General features: G+C 59.8%; 1 protein-coding gene across 2 annotated transcripts; it reads right to left on the bottom strand.

Moving 5' to 3' along the window:
• Positions 1-4,803: 4,803 nt before the first annotated feature.
• On the bottom strand, positions 4,804-13,107 carry SHISA7 (shisa family member 7). Of its 2 annotated transcripts, XM_077130714.1 has the most exons (5): positions 12,446-13,107; positions 11,153-11,307; positions 9,924-9,989; positions 9,308-9,457; positions 4,804-7,771 (listed from the first exon to the last, which is right to left on the bottom strand). In XM_077130714.1, exons 1-5 carry the CDS (start codon positions 13,105-13,107, stop codon positions 7,152-7,154), a joined length of 1,653 nt encoding a protein of 550 aa, XP_076986829.1. In that variant the 3' UTR covers positions 4,804-7,151. The 2 variants fall into 2 exon arrangements, with proteins under 2 accessions (XP_076986829.1, XP_076986830.1); XM_077130715.1 differs by lacking the exon at positions 9,924-9,989.
• Between the last annotated feature and the right edge of the window lie 34 nt (positions 13,108-13,141).

Here is a 13,141-nt window from a genome sequence, read left to right as displayed (position 1 = left end):
GCAACATGGGACAGAAATCCTGGAATGAGCTGAGACTCAGCATCAAGGGATTGAGTAAACCCCTAAAATGAGCTGAGACTCAGCATCAACGGATTGAGAAAAACTTCTCGACCAAAAAGGGGAAAAGTGAAATGAGACAAAATAAAGTGTCAACGGCTGAGAAATTCCGAACAGAGTTGAGAGGTTATCCTGGCGGTTATTTTTACACACTATATAGATATCACCTTTTTTTGTTAAGGCAAAACAGAGAGGCTGGAGGGAACTGCCTGAAAACGTAGAGCTGTGTTCCAGTAGCCATGTTTCTTGAGGATGATTGTATAATGATATAGCTGTTACAGTGTGACTGTGTGATTGTGAAAACCTTGTGACTGATGCTCCTTTTATCTATGGTATGGACAGATGAGTGAAACATATGGATTATAAATAAATAAATAGGGGGAACAAATGTTAAAATAAATTTAGTAGATTGATGCTAGTGATCAATGAAAGGGAGAGGTAACGGGTATGGTATCAAAATTTTTTTCTGTTTTCTTTTTATTTCTTTTTCTGAATTGATGCAAATGTTCTAAGAAATGATCATGATGATGAATATACAACCATGTGATGATATTGTGAGTTACTGATTATATACCAAGAATGGAATGATCATATGGTAAGAATGTTTGTGTTTGTATGTTGTTATGTTTAATAAATAAATTAATTTAAAAGGAGTCCTTTCAGGCACAAAAGTTTTTTATTTTGATGTGGTCCCTTTTATCTTTTATTTTTTCGTTTGTTGCTTGTGCTTTGGGCATAGAGTCTGAAACCATTCTGTAAATCAAGGCCCTAGAGGTGCTTGTCTGCGGCTCTGGTTCTTATATTCAGGACTTTGATGCATTCTTTCTTGACTTCTGTATGTAGTGTGAGGCAGCCCCCACCGTCATGCTTTTGCAAATGGAGATGCAGTTTTCCCAGCACCAGTTGCTGAAGACAGATGGTCTTTGCCCCCTTGTGAGAAATCAGTTGGCCATAAATGTGCGGGTTGATTTCTGAGCTCTCAGTTCGGTCCCGTTGGTCTGTATGTCTGTCCTCAGTCCTGCTCATGCTGTTTGCTTCCTGTGGCTTCGTAATAAGTTTTAGGATCGGAAAGTGTGAGTCCTTCAACTTTATTCTTTTTTTCAAGATGGATGGACATGGCAGGCCCTTTCGTCTACTTAGATCATAGCGATGTAGTTTTCCGTGTACCAGTCCGTTAAACATCCTTTCTTCCTAGACACCTGATTCTCTGGGTTGCTACTGTAAATGGCATTTTATTCGTGATTTCCTCTTGCGATTGCTCTCTTTTGGTGTATAGAAACACCACTGATCGAAGGCCAGGGACCCACAAAGGGAGCACTGGCGGCTCCAGGCCCCTGCCTGATGAGGAGCTCCTTCCAGGGCTCTGCAAACCTGCGCCTGCTGGACTCAACCCTGCCCAGCAAACGCGGCTCTTCTGCTGCACTGGGCAGCTCTGAGGACGGGCACGGCTCCAAGTCTCCTCTTCAGCCTTTGTCCGGGTGGGCTGGAACAGTGGCTGCCCTCCGAGCAGGGCCCCCAGCGGCCTGACATAGCTGAGCTGGGGCCGGCGATCGGGGAAGTGGGCTTATGTCCCTCTGTGGCACCAGCAAACTCCGCCAGGGGCCGGGGTATTGTATTGTCCTTTACGGGCCTCTCCCCCTGCTCTTTCCTGGACGCTGTGCAGCGTTCCTGACTCTTCCCGGAGCCCCTCACTCTGCATCTCTCCCCAAGGTTGTAGCCTCAGCACCACTTTTTACCCCGGAGCCTGTCATCTCCCACCTGGGTCCAGGTTCCAAACGCTCAGGACAGGGGAGTCTGGCTGGCGGGGCCCGGCCTCAGGCTGTCCCCTAGGGCCCACCCCGTCAGGAGGTATGGGTAGGGGGAGTTTTCAGAGATGGGTGCAGTCTCTCCACCCATATCTCTCTTAAAGCCCTCTACATGTATTTACAACACAATTTTAAAAATAATGTATTTAAAATTTTTTTCACAATGTTCCGAGACATCCTTTGGTTGATTAAAAAGAAGAGAGCTCTAGAAATATGTCCATATAGACTCAAATGCACTGGGAGAGAAGGGGTGACGTAATGACAGTTAAATGTTAAGGTTGGTCCCCCACCCCCGGTTATTTACAGGCAAACACCTCAGTACCGGGAGGGGTGGGTGATGGAGCAAACGTCTCAAGGCACTGCTGGGAAGGGGGGTCCTGAATGGTGGGGAGCCAGTCCTGCAGCCTCCTGCCCCGCCAATTATCTAGGGAAAACGGGTCAACACAACGAGGTGATTTTCAAGAACATGCAAACGAGCTTACCTGTGGCGGGGGTGGGGGTGGGGTGGGAGGGCACTTTACAAGGCTCACGAGTCCAGGCCATCAGCTCACCCCCCCCCCCCGCCCCAGAAGCCCCCAGCCCAGGAAACGCGTGGAAGGAGGTGGAATCCAGCGAGCAGTAAGCACCCGGGAACGTGGGGGCCGGGCCTGCCGGAGACGCGGGGCGCGCCCAGGGCGGGGCTGGCCGCGGGGCTGGCCTCAGGGCCGAGAGGGCGGGCTTAGCGGCTTCTCCGCGGGCCAGCTGTCTGCAGCCGAGCAGCGCTGCGGGGGCAAGGGCAGTCTGAACTGCGAAAACCGGCGCCTGCAGGAAAGCTGCACCCTGCCACCCTAGTCCGGTGACATTCAGCCTAAGAATTCAAGTAGGGGGAGCTGACATCTGGAATCTGCTAACCAATGCTCACAGGGGGCAGGACTTTCTTAGTAATAACCGGAAACTTACAAAAATATATTACAGTGCACCCCGACTCTGTACCGAGTCCCCAACAGAGGCATCAGGGCAGGGGGCCACCGTTCGCCATCTGCAAAGAGACTCATCCCGAGGCAGAACGTGGGCCAGCCCTGATGGCGCTCGGCCGCACGGGGGACCCCCAGTGACCCTCACTCAAGGCCTGGAAATCCAGCTGGGTGCGGGCTGAGCTGTGTCCTCCCAAAACCCCAACTCCCGTACGCATGAGTGTGACTTTATTTGGAAAAACAGTCTTTGCAGGTGTAATTAGGAAGGGTGCATGGTGCCCTTACTAGAGGGAAATACGACACCGACGAGGGCAAAGCTGGAGCCAGAGGCCAGGGGCAGAGGGGACAGGTTCTCTGGGCCTGGGGCTGGGGCAGCCTGCCGCACCCCTGATTTCGGGCTTGTGGCCCTCAGAACCGTGAGGGAATGAACTTCTTCAGTGGCATTTTGTCCCGGCATGCGTGGGACGCTGACACCGAGCTCTCCTGACAGTGAACTTTGAGCCGGGGATCAGGAAAACATGTTTATTCCAAAAATACCACGTTCCAGCTCCTCCGACTGTCCTCACGAGGGGCCGGGGGCAGGGGCCAGGGTGGGCCGGGGGGAAGGAGGCACAGTCTGCGGCCGGCTCTCTCTCCACCACCTCCCATCTTCTTGGCTCGGCACCTCCCACCCACTCCCAGAAGAAGCTGAGAGGGGAGATGTGTGCACACGTGTGCAATGCACAGGAGCGTGTGGCTGCAGAGGGTGAGCCGGACACCGGGGAGCGAGGTCCCAGATCCGGCAGCGCTGAGCGAGACCCCTCCCCACTATGGCTTATTCGACACGAGGCCAAGGCCCCAGGGTCAGGCCGCCCGTGCCAGGAGGAAGGGGCTCCCCCCATCCCCCACCGGTGCCTGGAGCCCAGGCGGGATGGAGCCGGGCGTGGGGAGCAGACAAGCCGTCCCCCACCCGCCCCAGATTCCGGGGTCTGAAGGAAGCTGAGGGTTTCCTGGGGGTGGCGGGCGGGTGGAGGGGGCGCAGGTGGCCCCTCTCTGGGGAGATGGGTCTGCCTGAGCAGCATGAGGGGGCCCCGAGGGGCTGGGGGCCATCAGAGCAGCTCGAAGCACAGGACTGGGAAACGGGGAGGGGCGGGTAACCCCGTTTCCCTCAGTGCGGTGGGAGCCAGGGCCAGTTAACTGCCCCAGGTCTCTGACAAGAGGGGGTGGGTGAGCTGAGGTGCTGGCACTTGGGGGAGACCTAAGAGGGAGGGGGACGGCCCGGGGGGAGGAGAGGCCCCCCTCACACCTCGCCCTAGGGGCTCGGAGAGGGGGGCAAGTAGCCCTTTAAGAGTGTGGGGATGGCCGTCCCCCACAACATGGCTATGTACAAGAGGACCAGGGCAAGTTGTGCATTGGGAGCTGGGGACGCCCCAGAACCCCTGGAGGCCCCCCGGTGTGTCAGGGAGAGAGGCGAGGAAGAGGGCACTGCCCGCCATCAGGGGCAAGGAGGGCCTCCCCAGGTGGCGCCAGAAGGGATGGCTGCTGTGCTGGCCTCTCGGCCCAGGACCAGGCCAGCGGGCATTGTGGAAGTCCCCAGGGAGGTCACCAGTTGTCGGCCCATCCCACAGGGGTCAGGGGTCTCTGAGAAGAGTTTGGACCAAGGCCAGGGCTGCGTCCAGGACAGGGGTTGGGTGGAGGGCAGTGACGTCATCAGAGGCTGAAAGCCCCCCTCTGGCGATGGGGAGAGGCCGCGGTGTGGACTGTGTCACAGTCAGGCAGCTGGGCACCGGGCAGTGATGTGGGATCAGGAAGGCCAGGGTCCCCCACCGTGGGCGTGAGGGGAGGTTGGCCAAGGCCGAGTCTGCAGTGAGGGGATGAGGCATCGATCTGAGTCAGGGGTGAGGCAGTGACATTATGGGGAAGGGCCAGAGTTGGGGCGATGTCATCAGGCGGGGGCTGGCTGGTCCCACCCTCCACTGAGGGAATGAGAAATCAGTGGGCTGTGCTGCTTCCCCTTAGGGAACAACTGTAGTGCCACAGAAGAAAACTGAAATACAGATACAGTAGTATTGGCCCCTAAAAATGATGAATCCTGGGAGGTGATGACACAAGGGCTGAAGTAATCTTGGGAGCTGATGACACCAGGGTTCAAGTGGATCCTGGAGGTGATGACACTTTTGGTTCTCATGGATCCCAGGAGGTGATGACACTGTTGGTTCTCATGGATCCCGGGAGGTGATGACACCATTGGTTCTCATGGATCCCAGGAGGTGATGACACAATGGTTCTTATGGATCCCGGGAGGTGATGACACCATTGGTTCTCATGGATCCCGGGAGGTGATGACACCGTTGGTTCTCATGGATCCCAGGAGGTGATGACACCATTGGTTCTCATGGATCCCGGGAGGTGATGACACCGTTGGTTCTCATGGATCCCGGGAGGTGATGACACCGTTGGTTCTCATGGATCCCGGGAGGTGATGACACCGTTGGTTCTCATGGATCCTGGGAGGTGATGACACAATGGTTCTCATGGATCCCGAGAGGTGATGACACCAGAGTTGAAGTGGATCCTGGGAGGTGAGGACAGAGGGAATGATGACATCATTGGCTATCAGGGATCCTGGGAGGTGATGACACCATTGGCTGTCATGGGTTGTAGGAGGTGATGACACCATGGTTGAAGGGGATCCTGGAGATGATGACACTGTAGTTAAAGTAGATCCTGGAGGTGATGATGCCATTGGTTCTCATGGATCCTAGAAGTGATGACACCATTGGCTGTCATGGATCCTGGGAGATGAATGACATCAAGATTGAAGTGAAAAAAAAAAAAAAGATTGAAGTGGATCCCAGGAGGTGATGACACCAAGGTTGAAGTAGATCCAGGGAGGTGATGACACCATTGGCTGTCATGGATCCTGGGAGGTGATGACACAATTAGGGGATTGTGGGAAATGGTGACATCATCAGTCCTAGTGGACCCTGGTAGAGAATGTCACCATCTGAGATATGAGTTCTGGAAGATAATGACATCATTGTTCGTGGTAGGACCCAAAGATGACACTGTTCAGGCATGATGGATCATGGGAGATGACATGGTGGTTTTGGTGGCTCCTAGGAGATAACATCACCCCCATAGTGAGTCCTGGGTAGTGCCACCATGGTTATGGAGCATCTTGAAGATGAAGATAGCACTGGTCATAGGGAATCCTGGGAAATGATGCTGTCACTGGACATGGCTAACATTTGACCACAGGTGCCAAGCCATCAGAAGTGGTGGAAGTCTCGTGGTGCTGATGCCATCAGCAAGATCACAGCAGGCAGTCCCCGGCCCCCGTGACAGGAGGCCAAGGCTTTGTTGACAGAGGTGGTAATGTCTCTAGATATGGCCAAAAGAAGTGATTCCATCCCTTGGGCCACCACAAGTCCCAGTGCCAGGGAGTGGGAACTGAGGGGGTTAGGGGAGGTCCTGGACAGCAGGTCCCTGGAGTCAAGGGAAGGCGGGGCCAGGTTCATCATGGTGGAACAAAGCAGGAGCTCCAATGGCCTGCCAGAGTGGGCACTGTCTCTGTGGAGGAAGCTCTTGGTGGGTGACGTCCCAGCACAGGGACAGAGCGTCGGGGTGGGGTGGGGCAGCTCCTCAGGGATGACTCCCTCAGATGCCACTGCAGAGCAGGACACTGTCCCCAGCAACACCCATGACTTCTCATGACATCACAGCCACGGTCAGGGCACCTCCAGGTGCTATCTCAGGATGGGTAGAGTCCAGTGGTGGCATTGCAGAAGGGGCCTCATCTAGGAGCTGTCCCAGAAGTAGGTGTCTTGTCTGACAATGGCATCACAGGGGGAGGCCCGGCCCATCTGAGGATGCCACAGAGGCAGGCACCTCCTCCGGTGATGGCGTCACAGAAAGGAGACCGAGTCCCCCGTCAGTGCCATGGAAAGAGGCCTTGCCCCTCTGCCCTGCAGAGCACCCCGGGAAGATGGCTTTGTCTGTGGAGATGCCGTGATGGGTGGAGGCATTTCCGCAGGAAGAACGTATGTCCCCTGGGATGGCGATGCACAGAGACACCTTGGTGCTCGAGTTGACATCAGAGGGGTGAGGCCACGTCTCTGCAGTGACATCACAGGAGGACTCTGTCTCTAGGGGTGATGTCACAGACAAGGCCTTGTCCCTGCACTGACGTCAGAGGGAGGGAGTTTCGGTGGTGACATCCCGGGCAGGCAGCTCCCTCGGCGATGGCCTCGTGGGACAGTGACGACACCCGGGAAGGAGGCAGTTCATCCAAAGCAGCGTGCGCAGAGGCAGGCCCTGGGCCCAGCGCGGGTCCGGGTCCCAGGCCCCTCCAGCCTCAGACGGTTACCTCGTTCTTGCTGGCGGTGCGCAGGTGCTGTGGCAGGTGGTGGCCGGGGATGAACTGTAGCTGCTCCAGGGTGCCCTGGCGCTGGAAGGGCGGCCTGTGGGCCAGCGAGCCCCCGCCGCCGCCGCCCGCGTCCGACATCCATGCGTGGTGGTGGTGCGCGTGCAGGCCGGCAGCGGGGGCCAGGCCGTGCAGCGGCGTGGGCGGGCCCGTGGGCCCCAGCAGCAGGTTGGAGTGCGAGGCGGCCAGGCCGGCGCGGGCGGCGGGCTCGGGGGGCAGCGCGGGGCTGCGCGGCGGCGACAGCAGGTGCTCGCGGCTCTGGCGCAGCGCCTCGGGCGAGGCGAGCAGCAGGTGCTCCTGCGACACGAGGCGTGCGCGCGGCAGCGTGAACTCGCAGCGCGGGCCCCGGCCGCCGTCGCCCAGTAGGTGCTCCTGCGACATGACGCGCCGCGGGTGGGGCGCGGGCGCCGGGCCCAGCTCCTCCGGGCTGCCCCAGGCGTCCAGGCGGTAGCCGCCCCCCGTGCCTGGGCGCCGCAGGGCGTGCAGGGGCAGCGTCCCGCGGGGCATCTCCGGCCGCCGCTTCAGGTAGACTTCGTCCAGGTCCTTCTCGGCTGCGGCGCGGGGGCGGGAAGGCCGTGGGCGTGGGTCCCCAGCCACCGGCCCCAGCCATGTGGGGGCGGCTCCGCCCCCAGAGGCCCCACCCCCACTAAGAGGCCCCACCCCCCCCTCAAGAGGCCCCACCCCCTGGTCTAGCAGCCCGGGCTGGGGGAAGCGGCCCACCCTGGACTCAGAGCTGGGGCGTCGGGGCCCGAGGGACATTCCCAGGCCCTGTGGGCGCAGCCCCGGGACTCCCCCTCTTGGGTGCTGTTTTTCTCTCCTTCACGTGCCGCAGTGTTTTACACACTCAGAACTGCACAGCCCTCCGTGGGCTGCCAGGTCAGTTTCGTGGGTAGTGAGCAGCAGTTTGAGAAATGGAATGGAATGGAAGAGAAATTTCCAGAAGGCATCCACAGAATTAGGGAATGGGGTAACTACTCGTTCGTAAAGCCTTTATTTCAGATGTTGTGTGAGTGTGATTTAAAGATTCATGGATGAAACCATATAATATCTGTGATTTTTTTTTTAATCCACCCAAAAACGAGGTGAAGGGAGGAAAGATGAAAAAAACGTTGGTCATTGTTAAAGGCAGGTTGATGGAAACTTGGGGACTCATTTTACAGCTTTCTCCACTCTTGGGCATATCTGAAAATGTCCAAAAGAGTGTTCAAAACTTCTTTGTAATTAAAAATATATATACATATATGTGTGTGTGTCTCCTGAGTCATAATAAATATCGAAAGTCTTTCTTACTGTGGTTCTCAGCTTACAGAGTTTAAATGCCACTCCCACTGCCACAGGCCACTGCCCCGAAATGTCCCACCAGAGTCACAGCAGTTGGCCCAGGGGTCGGCCTCTGGCCCAGTTTGGGCCAGTGGGAGTCAGACCCGGGACTTTTGCTGTAACCATTGAGAAAGAGACTCTTTTTCTGGCAACAGACTAAGCCAGTAGGGTGGCAGCCTGAAAATTCTTGGGGACATCTGGAGAATCAGTAGGAAAATGAAGCCAACCCACAGTCCAGTGGAACTGAGAGATGTAGAATCCTAGCCACAGGGTATTTTGTGTGTGTGTGTGCTGTGCAGTGGGGGTCATATTTCATTCTTTTTCCCTGTGAATATCCCGTTACCGCAGCATGGTTGAAAAACTTTTTTGGTGTGTGTGCATGGGCTGGGAATTGAACCCTGGTCTCCCACATGGCAGGTGAGAATCTGGCCCCAGTTTCTGAGCGCCTGGATCCAGCCATGCCTGAAGCTCATTACGCACAGACTTTGTTATGTCCAAAGTCTTTTTTCTTTTCCTCCCTTGAGTTGTATTTCTATTAATTGCAAATGGAAATTCTGACAAAAATGGCAAGCTTTGCCGGGGGCGGGGGGGGGGGGGGAGTGGGACCACGATTTTGTATCCCAGGTAATTCTGATACACAACTGCCCCAGGTAATTGTGGAACAAACTCAGAGAAAAACCTGAGAGAAGTTCTAAACCATTGTCTACGACTGGGCCAGGTCCCTGGCCCTGCCCCTGCCCAGACCCTGCCCGCTTCCCAGGACTCACCCAGCCTCTTGAGAGAGGAGTAGCGGTTGAGTTCAGATTTCACAGCAGCCTCATAGGACGGGGGAAGATGCGAGAGGTTGTGGAAGGACCGGGAGCAGGAGAGAGTGGAGTAGTGCAGAGAGGGGCTGGGTGGTGGTATGGCCCGCCAGTCTGGGAAGAGGGGGCGGGGCTCAGTCACTGCGACCCCTCCCCCTCAGACCCAGGGTCCCCCAGCCTGTCCTCCCTTGGACCCGGGGGTCCAGGCCCCCAGCCCCTCCCCCCTCAGACCCGGGGGTCCAGGCCCCCAGCTCCTCCCCACTCAGATCCGGGGTTCCAGGCTCCCAGCCCCTTGGGGAGGTGGAAATCTGGACTTAAAGCCCCTCACGCTCCAGCAATTCAGGCTCCGCTCAGTTGTCCCCTCAGGAGACAGGAGGCTGGTTGGGGAAGTGGGGGTGGGGGTGGGCTGCTCAGTACTCACAGGGCCTGGCCTCAGGCTGGGGGCCCTTCCATGCCTCCCCCTACCCAACGGGAAGAGGTGACCATTTCTGGGGCGTGTGTGAGGACACAGGGGCCCAGGGCCCGCCTGGGAGCCTGAGCCCCCAGGGCCTTCCAGCCCGGCCGGCGCCCGGGCCCCTACCCAGAGTGGCGGCGTGGTGCTTGGGGCTGTTGGTGCTGAGGTGCAGGTAGTTGTGGTGCAGGCTGTCTGTGGGGCGAGAGGGAGGCGTCACTCCTCCCCTGAGCCCACCTGCCTGGCCCGGAGCCCGGCCCCACATGGCAACCCCTGCCGCTGGGCAAGTGGGGGAAACCAAGGTGGAGAGGGTGGGCCCCGGGTGAGGGTGGGGTGAGCGGGGGCATCCATTGGTGCCCGGCTCCAGCCTGCCTGCCTCCTAAGCTCTGGCCCAGCCGGGCCTCTCCCACCTGCATTACCAGACACGCCTCCTGGCCACCCAGCCCCACCCATGGGCATTTCTAGCTCCCTCACCGGGAGGCCTGCACAGCCTCACCTCCCTTCCCTTCCCCTCCAGCAGGCTCAGCTAGCCCTGCCTCAGGGCCTTTGCACATGCTACTAGGCCCTTCTCTCTCCTTGAATCCATTCCTTTCCTATTTGCCTAAGGGACTCCTACTCATCCCTCAAGATCCAGCTCACTTGTCATTTCCTTATTACTCAACAAACGGGGGTGTCCTAACCTCAGCCCCTTCATTCCCACCCCCATCCTCCACCCCCAGTCTCCAGGGAGAAAATTCGTCCACTCACACCCGACTCTGTGGTTCCCCAGCATCCTCAGGATAAAGCAGCTTCCTCATCTCAGCCTGGCACTCAAAACCCTTCTGGAAAGCCCCTGCCCACCCTCCCCACTGGCTCGGCTCTGCTCCAGCCCCCTAGAGCAGCCTATCCCCCAGACCCAGGCCTTGGCTCAATGATAGCTTCCTGGGGGAAACCCTCCTGCCCCTCCTGCGCTGCAGTCCTGGCTCTGGGCACACTGCCCTTTGGTTCACTTGAGCCTAGGACAACCCCTGGAGGTGTGCACTGCAAAGCCTCCCACTAGGATACCGAGGCCCAGAGAGGGTACGCCCCTTGGCCCAGGGTCACACAGCAGCAGGGCTGGGATTAGAAGCAGTGGTGGGGCTCCTGCACCCCATTCTAACTCAGCAATTCTCTCCTTGGGTGGCCTGGTGACCTTTGGGAAGGCAGCCAGATCACGGGGCCTCATGGCGCCCCACCAGGTGATCCTCAGGAGGGTAGGGAGGGGCCCCCGTGTCACCAGGAAGGCTCTCCTCCCTGCGTCCCCCACCATTAGGGGAAAGGCAGAAGGGCTGGGGGAGGCAGGGCAGGGAGGCTGGGGCGGCCTGGATGGGGGCGCTCACCGAGATTGGAGGGCTTCACGGTGTTGTAGAGGGTCTTGGGCGTCCTCGGGGGCAGGCTGTCGGGACCCCCGACCCCCGGGGTCAGGGAGCTGCTTCTGGCCCGGTCCGGGCGGGTCCCGGGCCCGGCCTGATGCCTCAGAATGTCCACCAGAGCCCTGGAGGCGGCAGAGGGGCGCTCAGAGCCTCAGACTCCCCCCAGCACACCTTTGGGGGAATCTGTGCTGGGAGGGGCGCCTCCCCCCCATCCACGCCCCCTCCAGCACCACCGGGCCCCTCCAGCTGCACACACCTCCTGAGCAGGGACCTGGCGCTCAGGTAGCCCCCTTCCACTGTTTTGAACCCCCTTCCCACCTGCTCCTAGTCCTTCCACCTCTGGGCCCTCCCTGAGCCTGAGCCCCAACTCCTGCTTTTGCTGCCTTCCCGCTTGCCCAGTGTGCAGGTCCTGAACCGGCCAATCACCCCGCTGGCCCCTGACTCCCCTGTCCTCCACCCCCTTGCCCCCAGCGGGGCCGCTGCTTGTGCCTCCACGTACAGCCCAAACGCGACCCTCCTCACCACCTCCGCTGCTGCCCGCGCTCACCTGGGTCATCGCAACAGCCTCCTAACTCGTTTCCTCGCTTCCGCCCCCTACAGGGAGCCTTCAAAATTGTCGGATGGCGTCTCGCCCCTGCTCAGAGCCCTGCATGGCTGCCCGGGCCCCTGAGGATAAACCCTGGCGCCGCCGCCTCCTCGCCCCCGCTCTCCTGCTAACACCCACCGCAGGGCCTTTGCACCTGCTCTGCCCTCTCCTGGAACGCCCTTCCCGCGGGATCTGCGGGGACCGCCCCCTCCTTTCCCTCAGACCTCTGCCGAGTGACCACATCATCTAAAGCCCCCTGCCCCTGTCCTCAACTCTTTATTCTGCTTTATTTTCTCCACAGCATATCTCAATATCTGAAATTGTATCACAGCCTGAATGGGTGGGGACCGATATGAGCCCCACTTCACTGACGAGGAAACGGAGGCACAGAGAGGTTAAGCAGCTTGCCAGGGGTGGCACAGCTTGCAAGAGGTAGAGCGGGGTTGGAACCGAGCTTGTCCACCAGGCCGCGGCCCTAGCTCTGCCCGCGGCGGCGTCGCCGGCTCCCGGCCCACCCAAGGGGCGCAGGAAGCATTGGAACCGAGTTCCGACCCTCCGCGACTCGCCTCCACACCGGGCTCTGCCCTGCACTCACTCCCGCCCTTTCCCGACCACGCCCTCCCAAAGCCCCGCCCTCTCCCTTCGGCCCCGCCCCGCCCCCAGCGCGCACGCACCTGGGCACGTTGATCTCCCGCGGCGCCCGCGGCGCCCGCGACGCCTTGCTGAAGGCCACCTTGGCGCCGACGCCCACGGCCAGGGCGAAGCTGATGACCCCGCACACCACGTAGGCCGTGCTGCCCCCCGGGCCCTCGCCCCCGCGGCCCCCGGCGCCCCCCGCCCGGCCCCCCTCCAGCCACCCGGCCTGCCCCGGCCCGGGCCCCCCGCCCGCGCCCCCCGCGCCCCCCGCGCCTCCGGCCAGCGGCGGTGGCGTGGTGGCCCAGCGCGGCGTGTCGTAGTTGGAGCAGGAGGCCTGCGCCAGGCGCATGTGGCGGTGCTCGCAGCAGAAGCGGTAGTGGCAGGTGCCGCAGCAGAAGCGGTAGGAGCCGGTGCTGCAGTTGAAGGTGGCGTCGTACTGGCCCATGACGTCGTAGTAGCCGTGGCAGAGCTCGGCGGGGGGGGGCGCTCGCGCCGCCGCGCCCGTCCTGGAGCCGTTGCCCCCCGCGCCCGCCGCGCCCCCGCCGCCCGTCAGCGCCCCGGTGAGCCGTCGCAGGTGCGCCAGCAGGGCGGGCAGCGGGCCCGCGGGCTCCGGGCTCGAGGCGTTGGAGGGCCGCGCCCCAGCCGGGCCGGCGGACAAGGCCAGGAGCAGCAGCGTCCCGAGGAGCAGCAGGGCCGGCATCGGGGGCGCAGGGGGGCGCACGGAGCTGCCCGGC

Source organism: Tamandua tetradactyla, chromosome 16 (assembly GCF_023851605.1).
Source record: "Tamandua tetradactyla isolate mTamTet1 chromosome 16, mTamTet1.pri, whole genome shotgun sequence".
In the NCBI taxonomy this organism is placed as follows: domain Eukaryota; kingdom Metazoa; phylum Chordata; class Mammalia; order Pilosa; family Myrmecophagidae; genus Tamandua; species Tamandua tetradactyla.
This window is presented reverse-complemented; position numbering and strand designations above follow the sequence as displayed.

What these genes read in the sequence shown, in the direction of transcription:
- SHISA7 (XM_077130714.1), bottom strand. Translation starts at nt 13,107, where the DNA reads ATGCCGGCCCTGCTGCTCCTCGGGACGCTGCTGCTCCTGGCCTTGTCC. An exon ending in CGGGAGATCAACGTGCCCAG is followed by an intron (nt 11,308 to 12,445) that starts GTGCGTGCGCGC and finishes TGCCGCCTCCAG; the next exon opens with GGCTCTGGTGGACATTCTGA. An exon ending in CTCCTCTCTCAAGAGGCTGG is followed by an intron (nt 7,772 to 9,307) that starts GTGAGTCCTGGG and finishes CCCGCGCCGCAG; the next exon opens with CCGAGAAGGACCTGGACGAA.